Source organism: Ptychodera flava, chromosome 11, assembly GCF_041260155.1.
Source record: "Ptychodera flava strain L36383 chromosome 11, AS_Pfla_20210202, whole genome shotgun sequence".
In the NCBI taxonomy this organism is placed as follows: domain Eukaryota; kingdom Metazoa; phylum Hemichordata; class Enteropneusta; family Ptychoderidae; genus Ptychodera; species Ptychodera flava.
In genome coordinates, this window is record NC_091938.1 from 2022905 (window position 1) to 2042852 (window position 19948).

At 36.9% G+C, this 19948-nt stretch overlaps 2 protein-coding genes across 2 annotated transcripts in view; one reads left to right on the plus strand and one right to left on the minus strand.

The window, feature by feature from the left end:
- Positions 1 to 9954, minus strand: part of LOC139143247 (uncharacterized) — a 29309-nt gene extending 19355 nt beyond the window's left edge. Inside the window, exons 1-7 of the mRNA XM_070713403.1 lie at positions 9588 to 9954; positions 7888 to 7955; positions 7315 to 7451; positions 6092 to 6262; positions 3999 to 5369; positions 3362 to 3586; positions 588 to 745 (exon numbers count right to left, since the gene is read on the minus strand). Of these exons, the coding sequence (XP_070569504.1) occupies positions 588 to 745; positions 3362 to 3586; positions 3999 to 5369; positions 6092 to 6262; positions 7315 to 7451; positions 7888 to 7955; positions 9588 to 9626 (2169 nt within the window). The 5' untranslated portion in view covers positions 9627 to 9954. The remainder of the gene's footprint in view (positions 1 to 587; positions 746 to 3361; positions 3587 to 3998; positions 5370 to 6091; positions 6263 to 7314; positions 7452 to 7887; positions 7956 to 9587) is intronic.
- Positions 9955 to 11819: 1865 nt separating this feature from the next.
- The window catches only part of LOC139143253 (cyclin-Y-like protein 1), a 38378-nt gene continuing 30249 nt past the window's right edge, over positions 11820 to 19948 (plus strand). Inside the window, exon 1 of the mRNA XM_070713437.1 lies at positions 11820 to 12222. Coding sequence (XP_070569538.1) covers positions 12072 to 12222 — 151 coding nt within the window. The 5' untranslated portion in view covers positions 11820 to 12071. The remainder of the gene's footprint in view (positions 12223 to 19948) is intronic.

Consider the following 19948-nt stretch of genomic DNA (forward strand, 5'->3'; position numbering starts at 1 on the left):
CAAAAGTTCCTTTACATTTGATAAATCATGCATTCACTACATAATAATAGTTGAATATAGATGGATATTTGTGAAATATCAGAACAATGCTTACTCTCATTGATGGGGTTTGAAATTTAATTTCTAACTGACAAAGATGTCATTAGCACAACTGAGACAATCAACAAAATTAAACTTCATGCCTTTCACTCATGCTTGATTCACTCCTACAGAGCGCCCTCTACAGGTATTATGAAGATTGAATTGCTTTTTTTTATTCAAATAAGTATGCATTGGGACGCCAAGCACATCAATGTGGCAGAATCAAGTTTGCAGAATAATTATTGACGAAAAAAACCATTCAACAAGGTTGTAACATTTATGTGGATTTTTCAAAGCATATTCATCTGTATAACAATTTTCATTCTCAAGTTTACAACTTGTTAATATTGGTATAGGAGAGAGATGTGAACAAAAATGTTTATAAATGTTTGTGGGTGTCTGTACATTCAGTGTGACACTAGTTTCCTTTTTATGATTTTTATGTTTCTATCTATCTATCTATCTGTTTCTAAGACAGTAAAGTTATCCAATTGGACTGACTGTACCTTTTCATCCATGAGATACAACATCTTTTTCCTTTCGTCTTGTACAATTTGTAATTTTTCTTTCAACTCTTCAATCCTCTTGAGAAGCTTGTCTCTGTGTTTCTTGTCATCATCCAGTTGTCTTTGAAGTGTTGCATTCATGGTCTCTGCAGCAAGTACTGTAATGACAGCAACAAAAGTCTCACTGCATATCATTTGATACTTTTGATTACACAGTAAATTACACCTAAATGATTGATGTACACATTGTTAATTAACCCTTATCCTATCAAGTTCATCTGTCACCATCAGGTCATGTTGGTTACAACCAGTGAGGAATAATAGAATCTCAAACCCCAAGGACTTGGGATCAGATTTTCTCACACGAGTTGGGGATATTTTGTCTCACTTGCTTAATAATAATAATATTTATTTCTTTAAAGCGCACTACACATACGTCTCAGTGCGCTTTACACATTTAAAATTGATAAAAATACCAGCAAAACATGACAAACTTAAAATGTAAAAACAATCAAATTATGCTAAAAAAAAATTATGCTAAAAACGTACATGGTTAAAAATAATGAAAATTTCTGCAGAGTATAAAAATAGTCAAAATACAAAAAAAAGAAAATTATTAAAATTCTACAGAGTAAGTAGCAGAAAACGTTAAAATAAAATAAATAAAATAAAACAAGCTTCAGCGGTTACGGTATAAATGGTGACCCTTCCGCGATCCGAAACATTAGTAATAGTGCTTTACAAAAGATGGGTCTTTAAAATGCACTTAAAACAGTCAACGGAGCTAGCATTACGGATTTCTGGAGCAATGAGTTCCACAGAGACGGTGCGCAGACAGAGAAAGCTCTCTGCCCATATGCCTTGTTGAACATTCCCCGCAGTGGCACTAAGCGTAACGAATCACTCAATCTGAGATCTCTGGCAGGAGTGTATATCTTGATCAGATCCATGAGATAAAGTGGAGCAACACGATGAACTATTTTAAAGGTTGTCAACAAGATTTTGAATTTAATTCTAGCTTCAACCGGCAGCCAGTGCAGATCGATGAATACAGGTGTGATATTATCAAATTTCGAGTACGCGAGACAAGGCGAGCTGCAGCATTTCCCAACACCATACAAAAGACTGTTGCAGTAATCCAGCTGCTTGTATGAGACAAAATATCCCCAATTTTCTCACATGATCACAAAATGCATTAAATTCACACTGGAAACATCGAATGTTTAACTGTATCAGTGACTATCCTACTTTGAGGCCTGCTAGTAATCCATGTCACTAACGTGAACTCCGTTGAAAGTTCCACTGCCAATACTTCAACTTCTGCTACAGACGAGATGTCTATATGTCTATATGTTCCAAGTGGCCTATGTTCACCAGTTATTTGTAAAATTCGGCCGTTTTTTGTGAGTCTGCCACCGACGACGTACAACATTGTCCCAAATCGTGACAATGCTGTTGTCTGCCCCTGTACTCTGACGTACTTACTTTGTAGTTCTGGTCAGCGTGTTACTCATTGTGCTATTGGATGATATTTTGCACGTGGAACGAAAGGCTGTTTATCATCCAATCAGAGCTCATGTAATATTTCTGAGATTTCTGATTTCTGAAAAATCGATCCCACACTCGAGTGTGGGAATGATTTTTTCCACACCTTTGATCCCACACTTCCAGTGGCCAGGAATGTGAGAACAACAGGTCCCATGTGTTTCACTTTAAAAAACCTATAATATTTGAAGGCCCTGAATACCTAGATACAGTAAGTATGATTTTTAGTGACCAGACCTGCTACAACATACACCCCTGGCCACTTTAAGCCCACTTGATGCAGTCAGAAATTCTGTTTGTACATAAGCAAAACCGGCTCTATCTGGGGTTGTAAATGAGAGGTTACAATTGGCACCCTGTTTTCAAGATTGAGACACAATGTAACATTACTTTGCACTGGTCCATGTACACGTCTTCTTTATTTCACTTTCTCCAGACACACTGTGTGCATGGGACACAAGTTTGCCTGATGCTATAGCAGTGATCTCATAAAAGTGTGTTGCCTAAAATAAACTAATTATCACGTAGAGGCTTTAATGAACAGAAGTGATACACCTGTGGCCACTTTATTGTTGATTAAACCTACTTGATGCAGTCAGAAATTATGCTTGTATAAAGACATAGTCTGTGAACATAACAGATCCTGCAAAGAGTTGGGAATGAGAGCTAACGATTAGTACCCTGTGTTCAAAATTGAGACACAAGACATCACTTCCATTCAATAAAGCCTCTACGTGATAATTAATTTATTGAAGCAACACACTTTTATAACAAGATGAACAGGAAAGTGTTCTTAGAACCAAAATAATGAGAATACAATCACAAGTTACAGATTTTGACGTTGTAATAGCCTAGCTGATGTTGATGTAAAAGATCAATGCAAATTATTCCTTTCAATTTTTTGATATTGACCAAAAACAGACAAATTTACTTTTGTGTTGTGCAAATGAAATTTGCAATACACATAGTAATCTCCCATGTATTTATTCTCAATTTATCAAATGTGTGTAAACTTACCTGTTAAGATATCTTTTGAAATATTGTTGTTCATAAACTTTGTTAGTAATAGTATTGATTTTAAGATGAAAACACGAAAGCACTTTGACTTTATTTGTATGGACATTAATTTTTACCATATAACACTGTTTGTTAAAGATAAAAATATTCAATTTGAAATGAAATATTAGAGTTACAAGTTAGCATATCCATAGATATGAATGACAACTCACAATCATAACTGACTGTTCCTTCCTTGGGTTCTGTCTTCACTTTCTCTTTGTCTTTGAGTTGTTGGTTGACGATGCGAAGTTTTCTTCTAAGCTGAGCATTTTCACTGCGCAGTGGTTGTAATGCAAGGCCTATCTCTGTCTCCATGTTATATGTAGCTTTTACATCAGGCACGGCGTTCATGGTGTAGTCAATCTCATCAAGGAGTCGATTCACTTCTATGTCACCTGTCAATGAAATACACATGTCAAATGTACCACTTTCGATTTACTCAAGACACAGGTACTAGGCCATAGAATTTTTTTCCCTAGATCCATCACTGATCTTGTGCTAGTTGAGGTAAGCACATGATTATTAAACATCTCTGAAAACACTATCAAATGCTAACGTAATATCAGTGCTGTGTTCTTTGTGGTATGCTGATGTGTATTTATAAGGTTAACAGTCATTATAGCTGAATTCACTTAAGCAACAATTCCCCCCTCCCCCTTGGATTTAAATTCACTGATCTGTTGGGATCAAAAAAACTATTATTAATTAGCTTTTTCACTTGGATTTAAGGTAGTTGTAGTTATCTAATGGTAAAGTTCCCAACTTGCCAGTGATTAATAAGTAACACTTTTACAATCTAATTCTTACCATGCATACTATTAAGGGCTCTGAGTTCTCTCAGCAGATACTTCACTGTATGTACTGGGTTTGATTTCCTCTTGTGTGATTGGTTCTCACTGTGTGTGGGCGGAGTCTTCACCGGTGTTCTGTTTGCCCCTGCCTTCTCATTGGAAGATTTTGACTCATGTGACTTGCTTTCAGCATCTGATTGGCTAATACTGATATTATGCACCAGTGAGTTGCTCCTGCTACTGGTATAGCTGGTGCTGGGCCTGAACGGACTGATAGGCTTTGCAATATCATTGTCAGGTTGGTAGCTGGTATCAATGGTGAGTTGACTGCCACATGCACTGCTACTCCTGGGTCCACCACTGACAGTTTGCATGACATGTGAGCTAGGATTAGTTGTTGTAGTCCATGCTGTTGATGTAGCACTACTGGGCCTGTGTGAACCATCATTACTACCTTGACTGCCTGATCCAAAGGCGCCCTCAGTGGTCTGTCTTCCTACATCAGGTCTGTGCACTGCAGTGCCTTCATTAACTGATGGTGGATGTACAGTCAACTGTTCATTTCTTATGCCATAATGGTGCATGCCTTCTGGATTTCCATATCTGTTCATATTTACACCTGGCATACCAGTGTAGTTTTCATTTCCTGCAAAATGATAATGCAAAGGCTGCTGTGGCATTGTTCTAGGAATATCAGTGTCTCGCCCATATTGAAAATAGTTTGGAATTCCCCCTGTGGGTGGATAATACTGATTTGGACTGACATTCACAGTACCTTCTTTTTCTGGAAGTATGGCTCCATAGTTTGGATTATGATGGTAATGCCACTGGTTCAAAGATGGTTGGGTTGTAAGTAAGCTCTCCATTGCTGCAGGCTGGTAGATACCATTTGAAGATACAACTGCATTGGGTTGATGCCCCCTTGGATCAGTTTGGAGCCACCTGTTAACATACAGATTTCTTGCCCCTGTGTTAGCACCGGTATCATCCATTAACCCAGGCTGTACAGGGTTTACAGGCATTTGATTTTGATAATCTCTGAGAATCTGACTCTCCAGTGTTTGATATCCATTGGTGTACTGCTGTGTAAAGTTTTGTTCTGGATGAGAGACAAACTTGGAAGACTGATCTTGCGGTGATTTACTGTGATTTACTGGAAGATTACCCTGCTGAAGTCTCTCTCTCAACTGTTGCTTCTCCTTCTCAGTTTGGATTAGAGTCGGAGGTGTACTGATTGGTGTTGATGAGGGCAGTCTTTCATTATAAGGTGCTTCTTTGCTACCACTGTGGATATCAGTATCAGGTTTGAATGGTAGCATAGGATGGCTGTCAGTGTCCAGATTGATGGGTACTCTGTTAGATCCTGATGGAGATTCTGACAGCGAAACTGTTGACAAAATACAAACAGTAAAACTTGAAAAAATACAATATGATCAGTGTTATTTATATGAAGTTTACTTTTGTATTTCAGAATAATTCATAGTCATATCATTATCTGCTGAATTCTTACGAGGTTAAGTATCAAAAATCTGTTCACTGGTCACTACTTACAACTTCATTACATGCCTCGATGTGAGTGCAAATCAGTGCATTGATTTGAATAGGAACATCCGGGGAGTTAGCAGGCCATGTGAACAAAGTATGGACCGGTTTCAATAGTTACAGGTCTGGTGGAATACTTTCAATGTCAAGGTAGATGCTTTTTTAGCGCTAGATGTAAAATATCCATGCATGCACTCTATTTTGACATGCCACAGTTCAGACCTTGGTTCAACATAATGGTTGATTTGGATGTACACAAACATAAATGTCTGTATGAGAATCTAAAACAGACCATACACCACTTACCATCAACATCTTGAGTGGCTGTGGGTACTGTCAGCATAAAACATAAATGTCTGTATTTGAACCTAAACCAGACCATACACCACTTACCATCAACATCTTGAGTGGCTGTGGGTATTGTCATCATAAAACATAAATGTCTGTATTTAAACCTAAACCAGACCACACACCACTTACCATCAACATCTTGAGTAGCTGTGGGTACTATCAGCATAAAACATAAATGTCTGTATCTGAACCTAAACCAGACCACACACCACTTACCATCAACATCTTGAGTAGCTGTGGGTACTGTAAATGTATGATGCTTTGGCTGAGATTTCAATTTGTTTTCACTGGTTCCAGCTGATGATTTCTTTGTTCCTGTCTTCTCTTTCAACTTTGTCCCTGTTTTTGTTTTCTTCTGTGTCTGCCGTGATTTTGATGCAATGCGTTCTGAAAGACAAATACAACACTATGAATGATGGTGTCTTTTTTCACTGTGTGTTTTACCTAATTATGAATACTGCAGTAATCATGAAATATGTGACATTTTTACAAAATGTTTTCAGGGGCCTGCAAATGTGCAATTTTTGGTTAAAATGCAATGTACGGGACATGTTGTGTTTCAGTAGTTTTTTTAACAAACATGACCTCCAGGTTAAGTACAATACGAACTTGGTAGATAAGGGTTAAAAAATCTATGACCAAACTTTTAAGTTTTGTCAGGGAAAATTTGAAATCCACAAAATAATTTTCCATGATCTGTTAAATGTAATCAGATGATCATCTGTGGGGAAAGTTCTGGTAACTTCATGTTCAGTTACATTTAATCTCACTACCCCTTTTTTCACAAACAAGTGTCACATACCACCAAGAACAAAGTGTTCAAACAGTAAATATGATAATGTTACAAGTTTCTTGGAAAATTCAACTATGACAGTAATATTGATACTATTACAAATGGATTGTACTAGATTTTTTTGATCACATGTAAGGGAAAGCTATGGTTTTGGGGAAAATGAATGAATACTTTATAATTGAGGAAATCTAAGAAAGAAACATAACGAGTGAATGAAAATGAAAGACCAAAGGATATTTCCTGCAAGAGTCACCTTGAAACCATTGAACAAAAACACCTATTTACATGGATGTCATATGACTATATTGGACAATATGAGGTTATTACAAAAATACCGCAAAGGATGGATTAGGACATTGGTACAGCATATCCCTGTGACGTTAAGCGGAAGGGCAACACGCAGTGCCCATGTCCAAATACATCCTTTGCAGCATTTTTATGATAATCTTACTACTATACATCTCACATTCGTGACTGGGGCATCAAATGTCCGAGTACTGGCCATTTTCATACAATGTCAACAATTTTTCTCCTCATTTACAGTGTAACTGTGTGCATGTTATGGAACAGGCATTCTGTACAGGTTTAATGAACGTAAAATTCTATTGTTCTCAAAGGTAGATGTATAATAATAACAAGTACCCACCACTGTCATCACTTTCTAGGATATTAGCCAGCAATGCAGCACATCTGTCCAGTCCTCTGTTGGCAGCTGTTACAGGATCTTCTGAGTCTGTAGAGTACAGTGAGTATCCCGAATCTACGGATGGTGGTGAGGATTTCCTGCCAAGAAGAAAGCCTTTATCATATCTCATTCTCCCATTTTAAAAATACTGTGGACATTTAGTATACAAGTGTGCTATCTAAAATCATGGTTTACAACGATTTATACCAGAACACAGCAATTGATCAGATGTTGATCATATGACAGTTGCCGTCTCTTGCTCAATACATGTTGAATCTTATCAATTGAATACCAGGTATCAGTTTGGTATGGCTCCAAAGTTTTGGTCAACTTTTTTAGCTGTAGCCAACTAAAATAATCTAAAAGGTATAAAACATTGTTTGTCTGTCTCAGTGTAATATTTCACTTGTAGCAATGGATGACTCAATAATTAATCCTTACTGACTTGAACCATAGATCCTACATGGACACCTAGGGTCAACACTTGCACCATAGACCCCTGAAAGATAAATAGGGTCTGTGCTTGGAACTTACTTTTTTGCTGTTTTTGTTGACTTTGTGGCAAGTCCCTTTGCAACCACTGACCCTGCACTTCTGCCAGGCTACAAAAATTAAGGAAAAGTGTACAAACGTTGTGATTGACATCAAGGAAAAGATTATCAACAGTGCAATGAATTACTCAATAAAATTATCACTCAACCATCATTCTTATCACTGTACACTAAAGATTCTGGATGGTCAATATGTCTAAGGTATGTATGGCTACTTGGCTTTACTTTTCTATTGGGTATTACAATCAATCCTGTATAATGGATCATAATGAAACATGATAATTTTACTGAATCCTGAAGACATGATTAAGTTTCAGTTCTATGGCATCGTCTAAACAATGATAAGAAACCTTGATTCTTTGTGTTGCTTTATGTATTGTGTTCAGTCATTCATTCCTGAAAACCAATACTCTGTGTTGAAAAAAGAGATGGCTTGCCTTGCTGAACTTTGGTACTAACAACCAAACTACTTTCAGGATTAATGACTAGTATGGACTACGGTTACTCTACCCTACACCGTTGACCAGCTCACAGCAAAGTGGGGATGGATGGTACAGCATGAACAGTGAAGCCAATGGGCAGTAATTCTGATTGCCCAAACTGTCATTACAGACAAATGGTCAGAAAATTATCCAAAACAAAGACTACAGATTATCCTTTCAGGTCAATGCAAAAAACTTTGTGCACTGCTTACTTTTCAGTAGGTTGTAAAAAATTTGTCGAAAACTCAACCTCAATATGAGGACTGCATGATACTTGTCAGTAAATCAGAAATGACTTGTTCAGTAAAATCTATACAGCCACTGCAGTCTCAAATTTTCCTTAACATTTTTCATGGTGTTTTCATGTAACTATGCAGTTGCCTACTGTCTTCAATTGGCATGGCTACTGAACAACAGTCACTCAACCATATAGATAATACATATACACATGTTGGGGGCACTGGAGGCTTTTGTTACTTAATGTTTCTCATAAGTTTTGTAAATTTACTGAGTGTTTGTGGAATTGGCAATAAAGGTTTGAATAGTTTAAGATTACTGTCCTAGAGAGATTATCTCTACGCACGGCAGAGATTTATATTTTGCAGCTACCAGAAGTACCATGACGATGATAATGCTGACGGATTTGTGCAAAAGTTACAATTATTCCTGCCAGTTCAAAATAATTGAAATGGGAAAAAAACATGTGGAAATTTTCCGGCAAATACTGTTGTTGAAGTGTGCATTTGTAATTGACCAGAGGAATAAAATTGGCTGCCATAGCAATGCAAATACAATGTGTGTATATTGCTGAGCTGGGTAACTATAAACTAGGGTGCAAGCAATAACATAGATACGGTTGTGCAGCTATCATGTTTCTGGTTTTTTAGCAAATGGAAAGTACCATGTATTTTACTTGTGATGAAGATATTAGCTGAATGTCCATCTAAAAACTGAAATGTAACATAGATTTAAAATGTTCATAAATCCATTGCAAATCATCTATTCGCCAAAATCAGAAATACACGACTAAACCCATGCTGGTTTGATCATGTATTACAACTAGTGAAGGCAATTAAATGACATGATCCTAGTGAGAATGAATCAAAAAGACAAGGCAATACAAGTCTAAAAGAAGACTACCCACAAGTTAAACCTGCCTCTCCTGAAAGATCAATGCAAAATACAGTGAAAGATATTTTACCTTGCCCTTGAGCTTGGGTTTAGACTTGACAACTGGCATGTTGGTCCCTCGCTGGTCAAAGTCAAAACATGTCTGCCTGGCATGTAATCGTTACTTTGTTCCAACGGTGACCTTTTCCACAGCATAAAAAGTTCGATCACATTCACAACCTCCCCAGGTACAAGACCATCACCTGAGAAAGTGAGCCGAACACGTATTCTTCTGGCTGTGACAAGCTGCAGCTAATGCCAAAACAATTTCAGTCTAATTACAAAAACACTAAGGGAATTAAATATTGTCAACCGCCCGTAAGCCTGTCGGATTTCCATTTGGAATGACATTTCGTTTCAAGCTTGGACATGTTTCCAGCAAGTGGTCTGCACAGGATAGCGTAAAGTTTAACGGAGGTCGAACAACGCATTCGGTTATCTACATGTTAGTCCACCAGGAAAATATAGTTCACCAAAAAATAATATGTTCTCCATACAGAATGTTTCGCAGCGGTAGTAAGCAAATTAATACATATTCGTTTTCAACAACAATAAAAGGAAACACCCAATAGATGGAACATATTTGATTTTTTTATAGTTTGAAATGATAAATTCTTCCGCGTTTCCCGTGATGCGCCATTCAAGATGTCGGCGGGAGAAACAAATTTAGAGAACATGAGAAAAGTCAGCTTTTATTCTCACTCTGGGTCAAACATCATATGCTGGCCTTTCAAAGTATCTAAACTTGCACTGGGTTTATTTTAACGATACTGCAGTCGAACAGCATCACTATGTCATCAGCAATAGTAGTTACGAGGTCAGCCTGCTGCCGTTCTACTAAACGCCATCACAGACCTGATGTATATATTTTTTGTTTTTACGGTAACCAGTTTAAGAACCGAAAGTTCTGTGAAATCATAGACCCTCGAGAAAAACTTTTTTCTCGAGGGTCTATTGTGAAATAAACAGTGTCGGGCCTACAAAACTCCGAAATTAGTGTCGTTTTCATGCGTTTACACATTGAAAACATACGCAAATATACAGTTTTTAGACTAAGCACAGGATATTACTGACACGTGATGTTAGAGTTTTGAGAAAAAAATGGCAATACAGTACCACTAACCTATTAGCGGTCTTTATGTCACGACACTTCCTCCTTTTTAAGCCCATGGAAATTTCATTTCAATCATCACTTAACAACGATGTTGGCATTGTATATGTTAAATCTCATGTTATGACCCTCCGGTTTCTTTCCGAATTAACATTACGCTTACGTGCATTTAGAGTTTAACAAAGCGAAAAGGAAATAGTTCATGAGCTAAGTTTCTACTCGGGTACATTACAGAATATAGTTTGCAGATGGAGTATTTATAAAAAATAAAATCATTCGCCAGGAAAATTCATAATCCTTTGCAAGGAGAAGGTTTTGAGTTGGAAAAGATAGATACTAGTAAATCCCAGCCTAAAAATAAAGATTAAAGCAAGGGTTTTCAACTTTATTATGAATTTTTACGCTTTAATACTCTGTCAGCTAACGATAAGACGGGTGTAGTTTTTAAAAGTTTGTCTCCTAAAATTACCTTCTTTAAAAGACGTGCCTGTACAACTATGCATATTTAGCAAAAGTAAATCAACATCGTACCCTCATTTAGTTCTTGATAATAAAATTAAAGAAAGGCTTAAGTTAAACAAGACTGAAAACTATAAATAAATACATTCGATGAATATGTAGATGTTAAAGATTTATACAGTGAACATTTCGGGTTAGAGCTTTTTAATATATTTATTTCTTGTCACTCTTTCATAGAATCCGTATTTGCAAATCTTGATTCGTTCGTTGTTGACAATATGTTTGCATGATCTAGGTCGTTAGGTGCGCTGATGTATATATCTTAATCCTTTTATGTGTAAATGAATAATTTCTGATGTCTTCGTAGGGTTACAATGAAGAAAGTAATGTGCTACCGGCAAACTAAAATAAACTTTATCGATCACAGTAGTATATTTGTACCAAGATATACGTGTCACTTGCAATTGCATATACTTCGCCCCTCGATTTGTTGGTGCAAGTAAGAACGATATAATAAACACACAGTATGTGGAAGGACTGTGACATAGAGTCGAACCATGGAGGTAGTAGCTACCTCCATGGTCCAACCCAGATCTAGGTGAAGTCAAGGGACCCGGGATTTTTGCAACCCGGCGCGGCGAAGCCCCGACTTACCCATAATGCATATAGCGTACGTCATCATCAGCTGTGCCCAATCAAATAATGGCTTATGGCCGCTGCCTGTAGAGAATGTGAAATGAAATCTCTCTATTAAATATCTTCTCAAATTGATCGAAAATGTGCAAGACAGGAGTTCTCGAGGAACTGATACGTTAAGGTGACTCCCGAAGATGTGTGTAACGAAGAAAATAGGCCATCGGGCAAAGTAATTGGGAGAATAATCGATCTTCAGTCATAACGCTGCAAGTTGGAGTCGAACTTCTAAGGGCATAGCGATTTGCCAAGATGGGCAACCAAACATCGTGTTGCAGATGTGCCGCTAAGCCCGATCGGAAAAATCGAAAAGACGTCTATAAAGTTCCGGATGGAGAGGTTGTGATAAAAGAGGAGAATAACACAAACCTGCAGCACATCAGTGACAGGGAAAGACCTGAAGGTAATGTTGTCTGTAATAGAGTCACATGTCAGGGGTTCGTTCGGGCTAGACAGATACAGAGCACGGCCGTCTGGGCGAGGCCGTCGCACCTTGTACTTTGTGTCCGCACATGCACCTTTTACCTCACGGTCACTGAAACGACCAAGTTCAAGGTGTTACATTTCCTTTTATTGATCAGCTTTGTTATATTGCTGTATGACCTGGCAGTTGATTTAATTCCTGGCGCCGGTATGTCCCTGGAACTGACAGCACTCAGCCTGATCACCGAGACTCCATCATTTTTTACACAGAGGGAGTCTTCTGTACGTTACAGAAATGAGAAAATTGTTACAGAATGAAGAAACGCTGCAAGAAATACACTTCCATGTAAAGTCTTAATTTAAGTTGTTCCTTTGCAAACATTTTCCAAGAAAATTAGGTGTCAAGGGTGGATATCCGTGAAAATCAACACTCGAAGAAGTAGTGTTGTCTGCAAATTGTAAAAAATACCCTGTGCTTTATTAACATGATATTCATAGCAAGAGCACTGAGCATAAAAAGTTCAACCCGTCCACCGTCTTTTTAATCCCAGATATCTGGATCAAGCTTTGTATAAAATCCCACAGCCAATCTATCAATAGGATAAGCCTAGTCAACGTAGCAATTTATTCACTCCTACTTTCTGTATTGTGCAAAGACTAGTTGTTTTTTTGTTTTTTTTTAAGGGGGATATGGAGGGGGAGGGTTCTGTTACAAGAAGTTTGTCACTTTTCCATATTAATGTCACATTACTAATCAACCAATAATTTAAGGAGGCATACTCCTGATGAAATTAAACAGAAAGCAAATTGTTTCCAGAGATTTAAATTCAATGGAAAACAAAGGCGTTAATTATATAGATACAGACATAGAGCAATACGTGTACCACATCAAGGAATATGCCCCTTAAAACCCATTGTAAATGTTAAAGTGGTCTTTGAATCGTTAATTGTCATAATGAGTAACTTGTTAGTAATAAACAGTTCACACATTCTCCGGATGAGGTGGATGCAGTGTTCTGTTTATCGCAAGGAACTGTCAACAGATGATTTTGTGACTTCGTTTAGCTCTAATAATTGTGAAATATGCAAAAAAAAGTCAAAAAAGTTCAAAACTGAGGATGACAAATATGGTACTGATATGGTCTCAAGGTCACGCAGGAGGAAAACATGTTATGTTTGAGTTGGTGTGTCTTGTGAGTCTAAAGTGTGTTCTTTGTTAGAGTTTCCTGTTGTGGTTGAGATGAATTGTCCATGAATTGACACACTGGACAATCACCAGTCCTACCGAGAAATTTTTAAAACACAAAATGGAGGACTGATAACAACTGCATGAAGAATGATTTTCAGGATGGTTTACTAATTCTTTCCATTGTAGTTAAGTTTTGAAGCATTAGGGAACATCCAGCCAGTGGCTGTCTGTTTGTCCGTAGACAGTACTGCCATACTCACCCATACCATACATGCATTCTTACAAACCATAATTTGAATAGTAAGAAACAAATTCATGCCTACATATTATGTTGGGATACAAACATGAATTTTACAACTTAGAGTGAAACAAACAGGTACCAAAGCCACAGTGATTTCTAGGGCAATGTTGTTGATACTACACTGCAAATCTTCTTTGTCTTGTCCAGAGTCAAACATAATAGATTTACATCTATAACCACAAACCACAGTATCTCCAGGGACGAGCATCAACACCAGTATCAAAATCAATGTTCTTCTATGTTTTGCAAAACAGTTGTTTTTAGTTTCATCAACAGGATGTTAAATGTTGATTTTTGTCCATCCCTCTAAATATGCAGCCCTCTAAGTATGTAATCTATTGTAGGATGAACAGTAGCTGCAATTTTTGTTCAGTTTTGAAGGATAAATGCTTCAGAGGGGATGCATGCAGTCACCAATATTGCAGCGATATTTTGGTGATAACATTTCATGACATCATGTTCACCGTTGCTGAATAACATGGTGTCTAGTAGTTGTGTAGTTTGTTGATGCGGTATTGCCATGTGTGGTCCTAAACCCAATTGATAGCTAATCAAAAGTATCACTGTGAATTCACATATCAAAACGCTTCGGCTTGTTGGTGCAATAAAAGGTTAATGGTCAGTTTGCAAAAGAGGACCATTGCTTTTGATAATTTACTTGAATACAAGCCTATGTGACATTTGGTGTTGTCACATCAGACCTAATGTCAGGACCTTCAGTGGTCTGTACCTGTCGTTGTTTGTATTTTCGATTGTAAGTTTTGTTGTACAACACAAACAATTAAAAATCCCTGTCTAATTCTATACTTTACGTGAACACAAATGAGAATAGAGACCCTGGATTACTGCAATTATGGCATTATTTACTGTATTCAGTCATTTTTGTGTAATGTGAAATGGTAATATATATCCTTAATGTGACATTTAGAGCTGCATCTCTTTGTCCAACAGTTGAACGTTTCATTCAAATGTCAAATGCTTTATTTGTTTGGAAACTATGAATTCTGCTGTCCACTGTAGTAATTCTTGCTACGTTTGCACTTCTGAATAGTTTGAGACAAATCCTGTATCAAGCACCGAAGTGATTAATATGTTTCAGCCTACAACCCAGAGTTTTTCTCAAGGGTCTATGGTTTCAGCAAGTAAGTGATCAAAAGATCAAAAGATATCCTTTTGCGGACTCCCTTCCCCTTTTCTATGTCCACCATGATAACAATATATTTTGGACCATAATTGTGATATTAACTGATAAATGGTGTGTTTGGACCTGTAAACAGATAATGAAAGATGATAGATGCAGGAATTATTAAACTAAATCTCTGCTTATCAGTGTTTTACAGAGAGTCATTTCATATCATTAAACTTGAAGAATATTTCCAAGTGTATAAATTAACAATTTTGGCTTATCCCCAGATTTCAAGATAGCTGAAGAATGTATGTCCTGCACTGAAACACTCCAATTTGAATAGTATTTTCTCAACACATTTCATTGCTTGAAGTTCCATGTTGATTTGTTGACTTAACCCTCTATATCCATTGTAATTGTCATATCATATCAGTGGGAAATAGAGATTTTAAAGTTTCCGGTACATTACTCAGGATGAATGCCAATCATGCTGAAGTAAACATAATTTCATCCTGCCTTCAGCGCTGCAGTTTAAATGAGACAAAAATATTCACTCAAGACTCATGACAGATAGTCTCTGATCTTGATGTGGTTTTTTGTTCAAATTCACATACAAGTTTGGCTTGATCCCATTGTGAGGTCTGTTTTCATTTTTATTTATTTATTTATTTATTTATTTATTTATTTATTTATTTATTTATTTATTATAAAAGGCACCCTAAGACAGTTAAAATTTGATTTCATAGGTACAACAGATTGGATTCAGATAGACACACTGTTCCTTGCTTGCACAAATCATGCTATGAAGTTTTTACCTGCAGTGTAGGAATTACACCTTTCAATACCCTGAACAAAGTATACCATACCCTTGAAAAAGTGGGTTAATCCAAGCCTAGAGGTAGATTCATCTACTCCTTATACGTGCCATGCAGGGTCAGCATCACTTTTGCCATGGTATGGGGGTGGAAAGTTGCCAGTGACAGCACAGTCAACACTACTATGTTGTCATTACAACTTTAATTTTTTTATTCAACAGAAAGATGATAATTCAACAGAAAGATGATACCGGTAATAATTGATAACTTTCAGAAGGCATCTCTGGATTTTAGGTTTCTTAAACGTCCATGCGGGCAAGACTAAAGATATGTGGTCACAAAGAAATATGTTTTTATAAGTGTCAGTGCACCCATACCATCACTTTTATAGAGAAAATCTCTGTTAGTTTGCAACCAAAGATGTGCCCACTAATCTACACTCATATCCATGTCAGTTTAATATTTAAAAGTATCTTTCAGAAAATTGACATGGAAAATAGAAGAGTTCAACACTTTTGTAATTCTTTTATCACCTTACACAAACCTTGATCAACGGAATTGATAAACATGCCCTAACTATTACAATTCAGTTCTGTTTATTAGCTCTAAAATGTACCAAAGTATATCCACAATCCTGTTTTTATGCAAATCATTGATTGAAGTCTATCCATCAGAGAATAGGCGCCATTCTCTCTGTTTTCCAGTAAAGATTAGCAGTATGACCCACCCTTTCACTTAGTTGACATTTTATTAAATATCGGTATTTCTGTAATTTAGTCAGTAGAATCCTGTTTTAACTTATTTATTCCTCCTTCAAATGGAAAAGTCATTTTTGACGTTGGTTATGTTTGGTTTGATGGAACTGATTTATAATACAGTGGTATTCTTTGCTGTATAATGTGCTTAGTCATCAGCCATTAACGCCCTGCTATTGCCCTTCCATTGCCCTGCGTGTGTCTGTGACACAATGGCTTTGGTGACATAGTTTCTATGGTCTTGTAGCCAGTACATCATCTGTGTACTGGCGTGTCACGGGTGTGTGTGAAACTTGAAGAGACGCCAAAGAGTTTTACCATGGTTTAATCAGTCAATTAAAATTAGTAAGTTCTCATAGAAGAAAGAATATGAAGGCTGTGGACAATCAAGAGATGGCATCTTTATCTTTTAAACATTTTAAAGGTACCATTTTATCGTCTTTTTTTAACTGGCAGGTAATCTATGCATTTTGGTACTGTATTTGCCACCACTGGCACGGTAATATTTCCAATACTGTAGCAATCATATATATCACTCAATAAAGTCATGAGTACTGTTTTGTCTACAGCTTGTTGTGACATCTGTAGTAGAATTATCTCTTGCTAGGTATTACTGTTTTGTCTATAGCTTGTTGTGACATCTGTAGTAGAATTATCTCTTGCTAGGTCAGGGTACCACAGGTGTTGATCACCATTTTTTGCTTCACATAACTACACATGTACATGAAGGTATGTTGGAAAAGGCCTTTGATGTGGTATTATAGTAGAATGCATGTTGGAAACAGATATTTGGACGCTTAAATGTTGATGTTACTCTTCTGAACTACCACTTGGGTGGGCTCATTTTGAAGGTATTGGAGTAAATATTCAACCTGCTTATTTTTGTGAAAGTAGAAATATTTCTCCCATAATTTAACACATGGATGGTGGCCATTTTGAATTTCAAATGTCAGTTATTAAACCAAATAATTTTTTTCTCTAGTAGTATCATACTAAAATTTGCACAGCGACCCCAGATTTTTATTCTATTTTGAGAGAGAATGGTTGAAAGTCCCCTTGTGCAAAGTTGGGCTAAAGTTTATTTCCTTCTCTTTGGAGGTGCATAATACCCTTGAGTGGCATATTGCCTTGAGTCAAGTTTGTCCATATTGTATCAAATAGTGACCTTCAGTTGTACCTCTTTGGAGCTAACTACTGCCTTCAGAGTTCAGGTTTTATTGCAGGGACAGGTTTGGTATCTTTTGAATGACATTTGACAACGCCTTATATTACAAAATTATTTTTGAATGATTTCATGCGATTTTATTTCTTTATATTTCAAACTGGTACCTAAAGTATACTATAAGAGATATGATTTCTGTTTGTTTGTTTTCATTTGTCTTTAATCACAATTCTATCAGTCTCCTAAACTTCTAACATCAAGTGTATCATTGTCTGTCGTTTTCTTGTGACTTTCAGATAAATTGCGTTTTCAGTCCCTGTATCAAAACTGTACTGTGAATCTGTCAAAGTGTTCCCTCAGGGTGCAAACTACTTGGTTATGAGTTCATTTGATCCGTGACTGTCTGCAGAAAACAGAAAACAGCCCTCAAAACGAAATGGCCAGACAAAAACAGATGCCACAAATTATTAGAGACAGTGTTTGATGTGAATTTTAACAAGACAAGACAAGGTAGCCTCTCAGCAGCAGCTGTGATTGTAATGATGAAGTAATTTAATAATGTCAAAATGTTTGTTAATGACATAAATTAACTGCGTATAATTTTAGAAGACATCACAATGAAAATATTTTGACAACTTGATGATGATGAAGTATAACCACTCAGTCTGCTAGTAATAATTTGCTGACCATGTACAAGCCTTTATCACTCTGATTTCATGTGATAAGCAATATGAATACTAGCTGTAATAATTGCAGCCCTGGGGCAGTGTGCTGGCTTCATTCATATTGGCTGTTGTTGTGCTGGACTGATGGGCTTCAATTCCTAAGTGAAAGTACGCATACATTTTGCCTAGCAGATATGCTGTGCACAGAAACAGTCACACAGACAGTGCATCTTCCATTACTTCATTGACATTTCACCATGGCCTTGCTTCATGGTCACAGGCAATTCCATCTACGCCAAGCAAATGGTCAACAGTGATATCTGAGACGGAAAGACGACAGCCAACACAAAAGAAGACAGCGCACAGCCCCAAGGCTGCAATTATTACAGCTATAAGAACTCTGTGATGGATCGTGTCAATACAATACTATAGAAATAACGGGCGACGCGCTGACCATTAACATTTATTTGTGGGCAAGGGCAAGAGGAAAGCCAAAAATTAACGGGCAAGGCTTGCCGAGCCCGTTAATTTGGCATTCCTCGAGCCCGCACCCACAAATAAACGTTAATGGTCAGAGAGGAGTCTGTTATTTCCATTATATTATCAGCGAACCCAAGAAAACCGTCAAAATTTCCAAAAATTTCAGGAGCGAACGACAACTGGGCCCCAGAAACTGAGCAATACGCGACGCACTGTCACGTGCGCTGTAAAAAATTGGCAAATGTTTTTAGAAAAAAGTATCTCAACTTGACCTACGAATGCTCCATTTTATTTTGTGATTGATTATGATTTACGTTTGAGCTGTAAAATTACGATACTTTGAGTTGTTAGTCTTATTATTCATATTCATGGGCATGTAAACAGACCATTACTGTGTATTTGTGGTCAGTCACGTGGTTCAGCTCGACCAATCAAAATGCGACGGGAAGGACATGGTAATATAATGTAATATAGGTGTATCTTTTGTTCAACTGTAGATCCTGAAGAAAAAAATCAAACAGTTTATGTTTGTCAGTACATTGTACTTTTGGTTTCATACCATCACAGACATTACACATCTGAAATGACCGTAAAAAAGCACTTTTGAGAGCATGTACATATTCAGCCTTTGCTTACATGTATGTAACAAATTTGTGAATACTGTAGTTGCAATGAGCAAATCAATGAGAAGTCGTATACAACATGGAGTTCTTCAGTCTCTACCAAACTTTTGCAAACTTGAAACAATATAAACAATATGCACTGGCATGTTCAGTGGTGCTTTGCAATAAAATTCACATTTCTTTGAACTGAAGCTGTCTGAAATAAGTATACCGGTATCTACCGGTATTGTAAATTCTTGAAAGTTATAATATTTGGCACCAAAACTGCAAATGTACCATAGACTAGGCCCAACAGGCACATTTCATCATTTTATTAAGAATACCATACAATACAACTATTATATTTCTTTTCTCAATTATGAAATTTTTTGTACCCTGGCCATGCAATTTGAAGATAGCCATTGGACTGAAGGCCAGCTAGCTGTAAAATATCAATTTTTCCCAAGTTCATATTTTTCATCTATCAATAAAATTTTCCTTGTGTACTTGTATTCTATGTATGGAATATTTTCCACACATACAGTACATGTATGTCACAGCCAGGTAATGTATTCATTACATCTGAATACAAAAAAATATAGAATTAATCA